Source organism: Staurois parvus, unplaced genomic scaffold, assembly GCF_062004578.1.
Source record: "Staurois parvus isolate SC_StPar_1 unplaced genomic scaffold, SC_StPar_1.0 ptg000586l, whole genome shotgun sequence".
NCBI lineage: Eukaryota > Metazoa > Chordata > Amphibia > Anura > Ranidae > Staurois > Staurois parvus.
The window spans coordinates 715,216-731,772 of NW_028318382.1; the positions used below are offsets into that span (position 1 = coordinate 715,216).

Here is a 16,557-nt window from a genome sequence, read left to right on the forward strand (position 1 = left end):
TATTACTGTTCTGTAGTACCCAAAATTTGAAGTTTTTACTTTCAGTGATGACTAAATGGAAAAGGTGAATCTCCCGGATGGGGGGCACAGTCGCCAATAAAGCCACACAGATGTTCTAAGCCATCTCCATTCCACTTTCAAAACTTAAAGTTCCACTTTAGGGGGTATATGTTGTTGGTAATTCTGCACTTCAGATAAAATGTGCTTGACAGGTGTGCCGAGGAATGCAAGGAAACCTTTCATATTGTATTGCTGAATGATTTGAGATGAGATTTTAGATCTGAAGTCCAAAACCCTTTATTTTAGGGCCTATTTACACTTGCCCGCAAACAAAACTGGAACGGTTTCATGTGTGAGCAGCATTGCATTACTCAAATCCTTTTTTTTTTTTTTTTTTTTTTTTTTTTTGGGGGGGGGGGGTCCTTATATGAAATAACACTATTCATTTCATGTCACTCCACAGTGGTGCACTGCGCTTGCTGTGTGGTGACATGCGGAATCTGCTGGGGGGGTTCAATATTATGCAAATATTACACAGCTCTGGAATACATAGAAACGCCACCATCTGGTGTAAACATGACACAGAAACCTTCCTTTCTCTCTTGTGTCATTGCAGTTACCTGTCTGTCTTGATGAGAAATGCAGGTAATTGCACATACCATGAGTAGGCCCCAAAGAAATTTTTTTTTTTTTTTTTTGACAAACTAAACTTTTTAATATGGTTGAAAATTCTGCCAGCAAATTCTTTATGTAAAGGATATGTAACCAGAATAGCTGTTTGTGGTTTTTTTGTTTTTAGGATTCACTGTTTTGCCTCCTTAACTGAACTGTAGTGTTTTTACAGTATGAAGGACCCCCAAACTTACAGGTTTTAGTCTTGTGTATCACTTATGCGATTGCTTTGGCTTGACCCACAAGCTGACCCTCTTGGACAAAGCTGCGGACTTCTGTTCCACATGAAGGGATTATTGGAGTGGATGGCTTTCATATGTTTTTTTTTTTTTTTTTCTTGCAGTTCTTGGATTTGACAAAATTCCTCTGTGGGGCATCATTCTCATCTCTGTAGGATGTGCTGTGATTTGTGCTGTGTTAGTCTGGTTCGTCATTTGTCCCAGGATGAAGAAGAAAATAGAACGTGAGTGTCTCATGGCTTTTCCATTTTATCTAGAGGATTGGTATAAATAGCCATGGTGTAATGTCAGATGCAAATGTGTTGGGAGTCTGAAATTGGCTTGTAGATGAAAATTCTGACTTGTCATATGACCTGACGTCCTCCACAGTGGATTCTATAACCATAAGCAGAAGAATACAGCTGGACTTAAGGACCACCCCCTGTGATTTGTTTTGCATAAGAAGGCTAGCTGCCTGTCCTTGTCCCCTAGTACCCCCCATCCCTTCCCCCCCTCTCCAAGGCTCCTTGGGTGTAGCTATAGAAAGTCACTATTTAAGTTTTGTGGGGTTGTGTTTATTGGGGGTTTTTTTTTGTTAAATTGCTTTGACATATTTCAAAGGTTTAAGTATCTTTTCGGCTCTTCACCAGGTGAAATAAAGTCCAGCCCCTCAGAATCTCCACTGATGGAAACGAAGAACCAAGATCACAGTCATATCTTGAAACAAGATCAAGATGTGAAGCTGCCAATTGGCAGCGGTGTCACTATAGAGACTAAGGTGCCCATTCTAGACATGGTGTCTGTGCCTATACCCTCCCGGGTAGTAGAAGAACGTACTGTGACCTTCAAGATGGGTGATGGAGATGATGTGTCAGAGAGAGAAAAGAGCCAAAGTATGGAGACCAACATTGACCAGCCAATAAGTGGTGAGTTTTTAGTTAAGACCTGACTCCTTTACTTCAGCACATCAAAAGTAAATCCCACCTCCAACCAAATTGCTTTGTTTCATTGTAATTATATGGCCATCTGCCCCATTGAGAATTTTGCTCCTCTTCCTGTCCTGGTGACTAGTGCACACCATCCCCAATTTTTTTTGCAGGCTTCAGCGTTTGTTACATTTAATCCGTTGTGATTACCTTTATATGGAGTGGGGAGAAGGCTTTGTTGTGGTGTGTGGTTTTTTTTTTTTTTTTCTTTTTCTTACAAAGTTTCTTTAGGTTTTCATTACATTGGCCCATGTTTTCAAAACCTGTGCTATGTAATTTTGGCACTGATGTTTATTTCTGTCCCATAACAAACTAATTTGGGCCTAAAAGGATAATGAGAGGAAAAAAAGCAACTCCAGAAAAGGTTAGCAGCTTAAACAGATAGTTGCCTGTTTGGGCTGTGCTTCATCATGCTCCGGTGACTTTAAGGTAGGGTGTCCATTTAACCTGTCTGCTGCCGCCATGTAATATTACATTAGTGGCAGCTCCAACATGTATACAGACTCGTCAGCTTCTCACGCATGCGCTGTGGGCACCCGGCTGCGAAGCCACAAGCTGTCACAGCCGGGTGCCCACACTGAAGATGCCAGCGCCAGGTAGAGTAGACAGCCAGTAAAACCAGAGGTGGGGTGTGGGTTTTTTTGGTCTTTCTAGCTTTAAGTAATAAGCCTAAAAATGTGCATTTAACATGCATCAAATAGCTCCAGCAGCAAGGTTTAAATCCTTACAATTGCTGTTAACATTCTGGACAGCCAAGTTCAAAATGGCCACCTTTTTTTTTTTTTTTTTTTTTTTTTTTTTTTTTTTTTTTATGAAGGGGGTTTATACATTTAACTAGAACAGGACAAACACAAGACAAATAAGTCCTTTTTCGTATTGCACATTTAGGTATAGTACATTCTTTTCTTCACGTATAGAATGCTTTTCTTTGCAGAAACATTCAACTTGCCCATCCCTTCAAGCTACTTGTAATGTGAAGCCTAGTCACATGGCCTTTGAGCAAATATTTGCAAGTATTCTATAACTGCATGTTTCTTGTCATGTACCAGCCAGTCCTCCCAATAACATTTGTTTGCTTGTTTTACCTGTAACACGAAAGGCAGTTAAAATGGGCCATAGTTTGTATGTTACAGCACATTTTATCTAATTGGTCACCAGACGCCCTCCCTGCAGTAAATGTTAGTGGGAGAAAAGCCTATTGATAACATTTTAAAGATTCCTTGTCTCCATTCATGTTTAAACTGGCCAGCTGCATCAGAATGATCCTCTCTAGCAGGAATTGCCCATTCCTCTCATATGCAGTAAATGATTTGGTAGTCTCTGAAGACTCCTATTTGAACCACCTGTTCCTAACCATTTAGCAAAGATCTGGCACCAGAGGGATGTGGAATTTTTTAACTTTTTTCAAACACAAATATTTGTATTCACCTTTTTAACTAAACTACAGGTGAAATACACTAGTTAATTCTGTACGGTGCTCATTAACCACCTGCATTCTAGAGCATTTCCCACATGAAATTGCTTACAAGAAAACTACTTAAAAATATTTTTTTTTTTTTTTTTTTTTTTTTTTATTTGTGGCGTCCTTGTAGAATAAAATGGTGGCCGTTGCAGTTTTGCACAGTCCTTTTATCAAACACAAATTTTCAGGGAAAACATACACTAAAATTAATTTTTGTGCACGAACACAACATACCCTATTTTTAATATCTTGTTAGGAGGGTCCTGCTCTTTTGGAGCTTACAATCTAAGAGGGAGAGGCTAGTGGTACAAAGATTAACTGGGGGGGACGATCTGATGAGAGAAATAGGAGATTTGGTTGAGAGTTCCAGAGGATGGGCAGGCTCTGGAGATGGGAATGGGAGGAGGAGATGAGGGAGCTAGAGAGCGGGCATGGGAGGAGGAGACGAGAGCCATAGACCAGGAGGCCATGGGAGGAGCGGAGCGGACAGTTTGGAGACAAGATTGGTGATGTAATTTGAGTTATAAATTGCTTTTATGTTATAAATGTTTTGAATTTTATTTGTTGGGAAATGGGAAGCCAGTGGAGGGATGGCAGACATGGAACAGTTGGTAAGGTGGATGAGTCTGGAAGCAGCATTCATGATACACTGAAGATGGGATAGCCTGCGATTAGGTAAGCCAATGAGGGGGGAGTTACAATAGTCAAGGCGAGAGAACAAGGGAGTGGATAAGTTTCTTAATGGTTTCACTGGTTAAATGGGCATAACTTGGAGATGTTAGAGGTGAAGTCTACAAGATTTGGGCAGTGATTGGATTTGGGTCTGACCGTTTTTTAGGAAGTGGAGTGACATCCATGCTATGTCACGTAGGTTAATGATGCGAGGGGAAGACTGAAGGGGGTAAGGTGAGGAGTAGAAGGATTTGTCATCAGAATAGAGAGTACTTGAAGCCATGGGAGTTTATCAAGTGACCAAGGGAGGTGGTGTAGATAGAGAAGGGTCCAAGGAACCTATAGGGACTCCTAAAGAAAGAGGAAGTGGATAGGAAGGCACAGTTATATGTAACATTGAAGGAGTGCTGCGATAGGTAGGCGGAGAACCAGGAGAGAGCTGTGTGTGTGTGTGTGTGTGTGTGTGTGTTCTCAACTGTATCTATCAAAACCCGCAGAGAGGTCAAGTAAGGCGTAGTGGCCATTGGTTTTAGCAGTTGGTAAATCATTAGTGAGTTTTAGTAGGGCAGTTTTCAGTGGAGTAGAGTGAGGGAAAGCCCGGCTGTAAAGGGCCAAGAAGGTTGTCAGTGAGGTAGGAGGTCAGGCGATTGTAGACTAAGCATTCTAAGAGTTTAGAGGTAAAAGGGAGCAGGGAGATGGGTCTTAAGTTGTTCAGGTTGGTTACTGAGTTATAGGGTGGCGGTGGAGAGAGGGAGTTAAGTAGAGCAGAGATGACAAGGACTGGAAGACTGAGTATTAAATCTGACAAAGTGGGCTTGTTTGGCAGCATGGAGGGAGGAATTGTATTTTAAGAAAGCAGATTTATATAGGGTGACTACTGGTTGGGATTTGGTTTTACGCCACAAACGCTCCCGTGCACGGCTGTGTCTCAAGATTTCTAGTGTCGTCAGTCTGCCAAGGTTGTTAGAAAAGTCCTCAAGTGCAACATCAGTCCAGGAGGCCGATGGATCACTGCAATCCTCGGAGAAATGGGAGAAAACAGCCGAAATACAGTGAGTCTCAAAAGAAGAGGATAGAGAGGAAGGGGTAGAGCGGACTTGAAAGGTGCTCAGTGGGGATAGAAGGAAACCAACTCCACCTCCCTTTCCAACCAAAATAAAATCTAAAACTATGTTGTGTCAAGTAAATATATGCCAAACGTGTCAAGACTCAGAGCTGTATGCACCTTAGAAATGGCAGCAAACCTATAGTAAGTCTATAAAAAGTCGAGTGTCTGGCTGCTCTTCCTTGAATGTATACATGTACCAGAAGACCCCCCCCCCGTATTTCAGCATTGAGAAATTACATGTGTATCAAAAAAGACATTGTGATAAAAAGATTATCAGCTTTATTACATACACATTTTGTATAAAATGCATCGTTTACTAGGGAAAAAAAAAGGTAAATATACCAAAAAATAAACAATTGGTTTAATGGAGTCTCTCATAACCCAAAAATTGACCAATTGTTTGTTTTTTGGTTTGTTTACCTGCTATTTGTTTACTAGAAACTTTCTTTGTATTTATGCCCCCTGAAGATCATCTAAAATGTGGAAAGATCGAAATACGTCGGTAACAGTTTTTTTTCTTCCTATTTGAGTGGTCTTTGACCTTTTTTGTGTGAATAATTTTTATTTTTTTTTCTCTTTTAAAGGAACATCGTAGATTTCTTTACAAAAAGACTATGTATTTTATACAACGTGTATGGAATAAAGCTGATAATCTTTATCACAATGTCTTTTTTGATAGATGTAATTTCTCAATGCTGCAATAAAGTCCCACTGGGGGGTCTTCTGGTACATTGGCAGGTTATGGCTTTTGGGGTTTTCTGGTAATGTCAAATACAACTTTTTTGGTTTCAGCATTAAGGGGCAATAGAAACTAGTGTAGCCACAGCACTACTAGAATAACCAATTTTAAAAGGGCCACTGGCCGTGGCCTTTTGCTTTATTGTACTGTGACACACATTTTAATATACTCGTGACCAGAGGGCAGCTGAACGGATAAGGTGACATTGTTGCCTTTCACCCACTGCCTATAATTGAGCAAGTCACTTGATATGCTATTTACCTTTTTTCAAACCAGCAAAACCGCCACGTCACACATGCTTTTATCTGTTTTCTGCCATGCTGTTTGACCCGCAGTTTGTTTTATAGTTAATGATACCAATTTTATCTGTTTTGTGAACAAATATTTTCTTTGACTGGGCTTCTAGTGTCCTAGAAAAGACATTTCTGAGACCCGGTCACATCTAGGCATTCTAGAATCCCTGTCAAAATCCCCCGATTCTGGAATGCAGCTTGGGTGCCGTTTTATATTAATGGCACCCCAAATGCGTGAAAGAATGGGCATTTTGTTGCACGTGTGTTTGGGTATGTTTTGTGATGAGTCAGTCTGCTCCAAAGAAAATAACAGGCGCTACTTCTGCTGTGTTTTTGGAGCAGAGTAGTACTTTCAAATGGTGCTGCTCCGAAAACCGCTAGAAATACGAATTTTAAAATGTGGTGCTCTGTGGGTGCTAGAAATGAGAGGAGCCTAAAAGATTAACTTAAATGGTAAGAATTTGGCATTTATTTAAAAAAAAAAAAAAATCTAGATCCTTTTGTGAACAATGTTTTTTGATTATGTGGAATGCAGCCTAAAAGTGGTGAAATTAACAGACATAATGGCATGCATAAGAGTCGACATTAAACAATATATATATTTTTTTTTTCTTCCCCTTTCCACCCAGGATCCATTCCACTGCCAAATGGAAACCATGTTCAGTTCAGCCAAACTGTTAGTAATCAAATTAATTCTACTGGTCAGTATCAATACCACACAGTGCATAAGGATTCAGGCCTGTACAAAGAGCTGCTACACAAGTTGCATTTGGCCAAAGTAGGAGATTGTATGGGAGATTCAGGGGAGAAGCCCCTACGCCGCAACAACAGTTACACCTCATACACCATGGCAATCTGTGGAATGCCACTGGACTCCTTTCGAAATCGGGAGGTTGAGGCACGCCCTGAAGAAGCTGAGAAGTTGACTTGGAATGGAGCAGATGGGAAGAAGAGGGCTCGCATGGACAGCTACACCAGTTATTGCAATGCAGTTGCTGATACACATCGGGATGTTGGCGAACAGGAGGAAGGAAACACAGAGGAAGAAGTGGCAGAAAGGAAGAGCAGCAACTCTTCCTTACAGGAATGGCATGACCAGGACAAGCCTGAGGTGTCCCTACTCTTCCAGTTTCTGCAGATCCTCACTGCCTGTTTTGGCTCCTTTGCTCATGGTGGAAATGATGTCAGGTTAGTATTTACAGGCTACTTCTCTGATCTTTTAACTTGAACCTGCAGTTGGCTATACTAGGCAAGTTTACCAGTTTTCTGGATAGCTGTACCCGGGGCTGCTGTTAGAAACCACGGGGCCCCATACTGCCAACCTGACAGGGCCCCCTTCCCTAACAAAGTTTACTATTCAGTTATGCATGAACACAGTATGTGATGGGTACTGATCACTCATTGTGTTCATTCAAGAAAGGAAGGGGCTGGTAACTGGACACTCTCCATCCTGAAGGATCCTATTGCAGCTGCTGCTGGGGAGGAGAGGGAAGCCAGCAGTATTGCAAGGGTGAGGGGGCCTAGGCTGCAGGGGAAACGTGCACAGGGAGGGTGATGGGTGTGTCAGGGGGATTTGGGCAATTTGTGGAACCGATCCCCCTATATGGCTCTCTACTGCAGCTGAAAGCCAGTGGGAGAGGAAAACAAGCCAGCTATCAGCGCCCGCCCCCCCCCCAGCTGTGCCGATCACCCTTCCTGCTCACATCCTATTCACCCAGCTGCCTGGGCCCCTGTACAGGAAGACTGGTGGTACCCCTTATCCATGGCCCTGGTTGTACCTTTACACACTGCTTGTTCACTTTCTAGAACTGCTCCTACACAAATCTGTCCCAACCATACACAGGACCTGCTCCCATATGATCGTTGGGCAGGTCAGGCAGAATCTTGTGTTATGCTTCATGCACACTGTGTGTGTGTGTGTGTGTGTTCAATCGCCCAAAAGCGGTTAGCATTTCTTTTTACTGCTTCTAGAGACTAATGGTGTTATGGCATGGTTATTGTTGTCTAGTAGTGTTTCTCCAGTCTTCAGCGCTTAGAAGCAGAAAAAATTTCTTTGTTTTTCCGGCAGAAACGCTACACTACTAAAATGCTCCTAACCGCTTCTTTCTAGCTACTTTTTCCTCCCCTTACATTTACTGTATAAATGCTTCTAAATGGCTACTAAAAGCTATTACCACCGTGTGGGTTTTTTTTTTTTTTGCAATTCATCTCATCATTTGCAAATGTGTTTTGTTGCAGCAATGCTATTGGACCACTGGTTGCCTTGTGGCTGGTTTATGAAACTAGAGATGTGAACACCAAAGCTTCTACCCCACTTTGGCTGCTCCTGTATGGAGGCATCGGTATCTGCATTGGCTTATGGGTCTGGGGACGTAGGGTCATCCAGACTATGGGCAAAGATCTAACTCCTATTACACCATCAAGGTAGGTTACATAATTGCTAACAGCAGCATACTAAAGTACAGGAAGGGGTGAATTGAAGTTGAGTTGAATACGGATACACAATGCTTGAAACAAGTCTTGGGGCTGCCTATTCAATGCTAAAACGGGTAGACTAGTATGCGTTCCCCCTCAAAGGAGAAAAATGCAGAAATCGTGAAGTACGTTTGCTCACGGCCTTTGCCAAAGGTCTAAGTGTCTGATTTATGAAGAAATCCTTAAAGTGTTACTAAACACACAACCGTAAAATCAGTCTGTATGTGCAGTAAAACATGCTTATTATACTTTGTGGAACCTAAGGGGTAAATTCCCCACATTGTGTAAAAAGCATGTTTGATCCTGCCTTCTCTGATCCTCCTTTTTTTTTTCTTCTGTCCACAATCAATCTGCTGATAGTGCAGACCTCTAGAAGTCACTGCACAGGCTCAGTTTAGTGTGTATGGCTAGAGGTGTTTTTTTTTTTGTTTGGGGTGGGTGCATGTGATCAGCGCTGTCCAGAGAGAGGGTCAGAGGTTATGCAGCCTCATAGGACAGTCAAAGCAGAAAGAAAACGTCTCCTACAAGCTTTAACCAGTGCTCAGCTAGGCATTGATAGAAGTCACAAGTCTGCTACATACTGCTGAGAAGGTATATAGCAGTTTATATTTACTAAAATTGCATTTCCATGTTCTGTGTATTGTGGGAGACCAGATATAGTGAATGCAGAGTCCTGGGTTTAGTAAAAACTTTTAAAGTGGTTGTAAACTTCAAATGTGAACAAAGCATATCCCTTCTATAGTGTTTACTTGTCTCAATTAAGAGCACAAAGTGTCCTTTCTGTCTGCCTTGTTCCTCTGCTGTCAGCATGAATCACTTTGACAAATTTTCCTATAACCAAGAGAAAAAAAAGTGACAGGAGGGACTTCCAGCTGATTGACATGACAGCCTCAGCACTGTTGTGTGAAGGGGTGTTTACCCCTTCCCTCCAATCAGCTCACTGAGCTCTGCAGAGTGATGCAAGATTTAAAAATTCTGGACTTTGAACAGGCATAGAGAAGGTTGCAGATAACCAGGTACAACTTAAGTGATGCACATAGATGACACCAATCCTCCTACATGAGGCTAGTCACTTCACTGGGTGTATGAAAGGGTTTACAACCGCTTTTATAGTACAAAAAATATTTTTATGCTTTTTTGCATACCTGGAAGAAGATAGGAGGGAGAAGTTAGAATTGCAAGAAAAGGACTATTCAGTTAGATTACTGATTTAACCCCTGTGAGTCAGCCTTCTGCTGCTAGGAGGCAGTAACCCTGCTGTGATGCTGATTGCTACAAGGATATGAGTGGTTGGATGAGTTTAATCCCAGTTTCCCTCACAGCATGCGGTAGCTCCTCCTGCCAGCTTGTACGTCTGTGATGATCTATAAGTCAGCGGGAGGAAGCATAGCATGTGAGTGTAGCAGGTGTTCTCACACCCTAACATGTTTGAATACCTGCAGTGGTTGCAGAGCAGCATCCCAGTGGTGGCTCAAGACAGACTGCTGGGAAGGTAAGTATATTTGCCACTTTTTATACTTTTTTTTTTTTTTTACCTCTAATTACAGGATCACTTTCATTCACGGGTTATATCTGTGTTTTTGGGGGGGTGGCTGCAGCTTGTAAGGCCTCTTGTTGTTCCAAGTAGGGAATTCCAGATTAGTAATGATTAGTTTTCTAAGTTTTTTTTTTTACTTTTTTGTTCTATATCTTCAGAGCAGTTTAAAACCTTGATTGTCTAATTTTTTTTATTTTTTTTTTTCCTTTTTAGTGGTTTCAGCATTGAGTTGGCATCTGCTCTAACTGTTGTGATTGCGTCTAATGTTGGTCTGCCAATCAGTACTACACATTGCAAGGTGAGGAATGGTATCCCAATTATAGTGGAGACATTTTTATCAGTTTTATTGTTTAAGTGATGACCATATACTTCCACCCCCCATACTACCCTAACCTTTTTTACTATGCAGTTTAAAGTTCTATTTTAACCAGGGCAGGTGGCAGAGTACTGCTATTAGAGGGTCAGCCTGCTGTTGTCAAGCAGTAATTTGCCGTGGAGCCCTACTTGATACTTAAGACAAAATGAGCCTGAAGCAACTGCTATATAACAAATTTTAACAGCCTGTTAAAAGTTAGGGCAGCATGGGATGGGGGTGTGCAGTAAAAGTAAAGTACAGTCAGTTCCATAAATATTGGGACATGGACACAATTCTAACATTTTTGGCTCTATACACCACCACAATGGATTTGAAATGAAACGAACAAGATGAGCTTTAACTGCAGACTGCCAGCTTTAATTTGAGAGTATTTACATCCAAATCAGGTGAACGGTTTAGGAATTACAACAGTTTGCATATGTGCCTCCCACTTGTTAAGGAACCAAAAGTAATGGGAAAGAATAATAATCATAAATCAAACTTTCACTTTTTAATACTTGGTTGCAAATCCTTTGCAGTCAATTACAGCCTGAAGTCTGGAACGCATAGACATCACCAGACGCTGGTTTTCATCCCTGGTGATGCTCTGCCAGGCCTCTACTGCAACTGTCTTCAGTTCCTGCTTGTTCTTGGAGCATTTTCCATTCAGTTTTGTCTTCAGCAAGTGAAATGCATGCTCAATCGGATTCAGGTCAGGTGATTGACTTGGCCATTGCATAACATTCCACTTCTTTCCCTTAAACTCTTTGGTTGCTTTTGCAGTATGCTTTGGGTCATTGTCCATCTGCACTGTGAAGCGGCGTCCAATGAGTTCTGAAGCGTTTGGCTGAATATGAGCAGATAATATTGCCCGAAACACTTCAGAATTCATCCTGCTGCTTTTGTCAGCAGTCACATCATCAATAAATACAAGAGAACCAGTTCCATTGGCAGCCATACGTGCCCACGCCATGACACTACCACCACCATGCTTCACTGATGAGGTGGTATGCTTAGGATCATGAGCCGTTCCTTTCTTCTCCATACTCTTCTCTTCCCATCACTCTGGTACAAGTTGATCTTGGTCTCATCTGTCCATAGGATGTTGTTCCAGAACTGTGAAGGCTTTTTTAGATGTCGTTTGGCAAACTCTAATCTGGCCTTCCTGTTTTTGAGGCTCACCAATGGTTTACATCTTGTGGCGAACCCTCTGTATTCACTCTGGTGAAGTCTTCTCTTGATTGTTGACTTTGACACACATACACCTACCTCCTGGAGAGTGTTCTTGATCTGGCCAACTGTTGTGAAGGGTGTTTTCTTCACCAGAGAGAGAATTCTTCAGTCATCCACCACAGTTGTTTTCCGTGGTATTCTGGATCTTTTGGTGTTCCTGAGCTCACCGGTGCGTTCCTTCTTTTTAAGAATGTTCCAAACAGTTGTTTTGGCCACGCCTAATGTTTTTGCTATCTCTCTGATGGGTTTGTTTTGTTTTTCAGCCTAATGATGGCTTGCTTCACTGATAGTGACAGCTCTTTGGATCTCATCTTGAAAGTTGACAGCAACAGATTCCAAATGCAAATAGCACACTTGAAATGAACTCTGGACCTTTTATCTGCTCATTGTAATTGGGATAAAGAGGGATTAACACACACCTGGCCATGGAACAGCTGAGAAGCCAGTTGTCCCATTACTTTTGGTCCCTTAACAAGTGGGAGGCACATATGCAAACTGTTTTAATTCCTACACCGTTCACCTGATTTGGATGTAAATACCCTCAAATTAGAGCTGACAGTCTGCAGTTAAAGCACATCTTGTTCATTTCATTTCAAATCCATTGTGGTGGTGTATAGAGCCAAAAATGTTAGAATTGTGTTAATGTCCCAATATTTATGGACCTGACTGTATAGTACCATATTTTTTGCTCCATAAGACGCACCTAGATTTTAGAGGAGAAAAAATTCTGAACCAATGAACTGCGTACATACTACAGATGACCAGAGGCTGTGGACCGTGGGGGGGGTTGGGTGGGTACCCGTGTTTGACAGGTACCCGCTCCCACTTCGAGGAGTTGTCCTTCATTCCCCTCCTCCCTCCCAGTATCTTGTGGGACACGTGACAGGTCCCAGAAGACTAAGGGGCCATTCACAAAGCACAATACTTCTCGCACATGCGCAGTGGGCACCCGGCTGTGAAGCCACAAGCTGTCACAGTTGGGTGCCCATGCTGAAGATGCTGACGTGAGGGAGAGAAGAGTGCTGGTGAAAGCAGGACACCGCTGGACCGAGGAACAGGTAGGACCGATGAGTGTGTTCTTCTGCGCAGTAGAGCCAAGCGGCCGGCCCGGTATTTAGCACGGCAATGGGAGACGCTCCATTAGACGTACAGACATTTTCCCCCATTTTGGGGGGGGGGGGGGCGGAGTGCATCTTATGGCACAAAAAATAGGGTAATTCTGCTTTAATGGGTGAATTTGTAAGTGCACACGCTTGTGATCTGTTCTGAGATCTGCCTGGTGCCACACAAATCCATTTAAAATTATTAATCTTGACTGATTAGTGAATCTAAAACAAAAACCAAAAATGTACAATTGCAGACAGTGTGTGTAGTGTGGAGTTATTTCCTTTTTTTTTTTTTTTTTTTTTTTTGTTTATTTTGTCACTGTCAATTTACACAGTGCTTTAAAAGTACCTGCAATAAAAATAAAATTAAAGTGCTACTTGGGGTTGGCAAAGTCACTCTTCCACTAGATTAATGGAGGGAGCCATGGTGGTCATCCCAGCCTGCTCTCCTGATATGGACTCCCAACATGTTTGCCTGCTTAACCTGTAGCCTACAGGGCACTTATACCTCCTTCGTGCCCAGGCCAATTTCCAGTTTTCAGCGCTGTTGCACTTTGACAATTGCACAGTCATGGAACACTGTACCCATATGAAATTTTTATCATTTTTTTTTGAGACCGCGCTTTCTTTCGGTGGTATTTAATCACCTCCCTGGGTTTTTTCTTTTCTTAAACCAAAAACCACTGAATTTTTTTTTCTTAGTTTTTGTTATAAAATTATGTAAATAAGTGATTTTTCTCCTGCACTGATGTGCGCTAATAAGGCTGCACTGATGTGGAGGCACTGGCAGGCGGCACTGATGGACATTGGCAGGCATCACTGATGGGCACTGAAAGGCGGCACTCATATATGGCACTGATGGGTGACACGGAAAGGCAGCTCAGATGGGCACTGATGCGGCATTGATGTGCACTGGTAGGCACTGAAATGTGGCATTGATGTGACACTGGGCACTGGCAGGTGGCATTGATGAGCACTGACAGCTGGTACTGATGGACACTGACAGGTGGCACTGCTGGGGCTACACAGATCATCAGTGCCCTGATGATCAGTGTACATGTCCCCTCTGAGGGATGCCGATTACCGGCTCTCCTCTCGTGCTGTCAGGAGAGATGCAGATAACCGGCATTTCCCTATTTACATGCGATCAGCTGTGATTGGACACAGCTGATCACATGACCAAGCTGACATCTTCGGCTCTTTCTGTTGATCGGTGATGTGAGGAACACAGCGCACCGCCGATCGCCGTGCTGCACGCCCCCAGGGTCACGCATGCGTGGTTAGAATGGGATGACGTCCTCCAAGAACGAGAGAACCGCCTTGTGCCTGTCACTGTACTATATGGCGGGTGGGAGGTGGTTAAAGTGGTGGTAAAGCACTCCCCTGGCAGGACTGGTTCCCAGTCATGACAGTCGGTCATATCTTTGATCCTTCCTGCCATAATAGATATGTGGTCAGAAAGTGGCGCGGGGGGGGGGGGGGGTGACTGACCCAGCTGCCTATTTTCAGGGCCTGTGCGAAAGAGCTTTTGGTTATCCTTTTATTGATGGAGTATAGACTTCATCAGCTTATACCAGGGTGGTTGTTCAGATGCATGGCCCTTTGTATTTTGGTCCCCATATAGCTAGTTGCCCAACAACACTTTCAAAGCAAATATTGATAAAAAATCTTTTGCAGAGGCTGTTTCTAACTAGAATAATTTCAGGAAAGGTAACTAAATTCAGATCATTTTCATTCTAAATCATTCATTGTCCAGGCACAGAATTGTCTAGCTCCCAGCTCCATGCATCTTGGGCAGGGTTCACACTAGTGCGTGGGAGATTGAGTGCAGCACATTTGTATGTGCATGTTACATGCAGTTTTAGGTGCGCCCTATATACTTCTATTAGAAAGTGTTTTCTGAAAGAACATCAAAGATTCAGCATGCTGGAGTGTATTGGTGTGAACCCGGCTTTTTGCTGTAAGTAATTTAGGAAGTGCCAAGGCCACTGATGGAAAACTAGCACTTTTATATCACTGTTGTGTAAAGGACAGAATAACTCTTTAAGTTTGCACTGTTTGAGCCTCCTAATAGTTTTGTCCTGAAGAATTTTCAGGTATCATTGCAATAACTCTTGTGACTTTGTTTTCAGGTTGGTTCTGTGGTGTCAGTGGGATGGCTGCGTTCTAAGAAAGCTGTGGATTGGCGGCTCTTCAGAAATATCTTCTTAGCCTGGTTTGTCACTGTGCCGATCTCTGGCCTGATCAGTGCAGGCATCATGGCACTCTTCAAATATGCCATCCTCCGGGTTTGATCATGCAACGCCATACCACCTGCTATCCAGAATAGTCTCTCAGGACCAAAGATCCACTGCACATATTACATCAGTGCAAACTCCATGAGCTGCTGAGGACACAAGCAATTCGCCTTCCTCCCAATCCCTGCAAGAGGGGCTGTGAATATACATCTGGAATATGCAATACTCACTCTGCAAGGGTCGGGCAATATCTTTAACAAGGAGTAAGATGTGGATTTAAAGCAAGATTATCTAGCCTTTCCTTAGTGCTGTAAAACTGCTTTAATGCTTTTTAGTATACGAGAAGAAGAAAAATCAACCCAATCTACCTGTATACGTATGCTGATCATTCCTCAGTATTAATGTTTCTGTATATATAACTGCTTGTAAGTCAGCCTTTCTTTTCCACTGTAAATGTTTGCTCATCTTGTTTATATCACCGAAGAAACTTTAAACCTTTTTTTTTTTTTTTTCTCCATATCAGTTTTCTCCACTGCTCTGTAGGCCTGCAGATCATCGCATGGCTTGGCAGTGGAATGGTTGAGTGGAAAATCACAAACCAGGTCTAGATACTTTATCAATGCGAAACCTTAACCTAGATTGTTCATTAATAGGGAAATCATGACCCATCCTTTTTTTTTTTTTTTTTTTTTTTTTTTTAATAGCCGAATCCAAAGTATCAGTTTGTTCTGTTGAGAGTGTCCTGTCTTTGGGATGTGGAGTACAGGGATGCTTCCCTCTTCCCTCGGTGATGGTGCAGTTCTGGTTGTTCAGGAGACTTGTGACAGTGCAAATGAGGATTTTTGTCCTGCAATAGTGTCCATTTCACTGGTCTTTTTTTCATCTTTGTTACTGGTGAAGCCAAAATAAATCGCACTAATTCCACCAGATCAGTCTCCGCTTATCTGTTATTGCATGTACTGATATATTACTGCATATAATGTGAGGTGATTGGAAGGGGAAAAATCTTGTGTTATAGGAAATACATTAATGCTGCCATGAACCATGGCAGGATTCTTTCTTTGGTGTGTGTTTGATAGGGGCACTAAAAATCAAAACACTTGCTGACTGGTAGATGGGTATCAAGTAAAAGATGGTGAAGCTGTTGGGCTGAAAAGCTTTGTATAGAGCATTATGCCACTATAGAACAGAAGTACTAGGCTGGGTTTAGAGATGATGCAGAAATGCATGGTACCCAAAATTAAAAGGCAGAAATCCTTTGTGTGGATTACCTCACACTTGACCAGAGGCATATAAGCTCCATAGACCGCCGGGAACCCTCAGTGTTGAATGGCTTTCTCGCCCTCAGAGCCGCATATATAAAGACATTGAGGCTGACTTTACAAATGGAAAATGCATTTATGCAATAAAATTAGCAATAATTCACCTCAATTGTCCAATCGTAAAGAGCAAATTCCTGTGGTG

General features: G+C 42.4%; 1 protein-coding gene across 2 annotated transcripts in view; it reads left to right on the forward strand.

The window, feature by feature from the left end:
• Window positions 1-16,020, forward strand: part of SLC20A1 (solute carrier family 20 member 1) — a 45,804-nt gene extending 29,784 nt beyond the window's left edge. For both annotated transcript variants that reach the window (XM_089692408.1, XM_089692409.1), the window contains exons 6-11: window positions 1,016-1,135; window positions 1,541-1,816; window positions 6,780-7,338; window positions 8,389-8,574; window positions 10,376-10,460; window positions 14,989-16,020. In XM_089692408.1, coding sequence (XP_089548534.1) covers window positions 1,016-1,135; window positions 1,541-1,816; window positions 6,780-7,338; window positions 8,389-8,574; window positions 10,376-10,460; window positions 14,989-15,150 — 1,388 coding nt within the window. In that variant the 3' untranslated portion in view covers window positions 15,151-16,020. The remainder of the gene's footprint in view (window positions 1-1,015; window positions 1,136-1,540; window positions 1,817-6,779; window positions 7,339-8,388; window positions 8,575-10,375; window positions 10,461-14,988) is intronic.
• The last annotated feature ends 537 nt before the right edge of the window (window positions 16,021-16,557 follow it).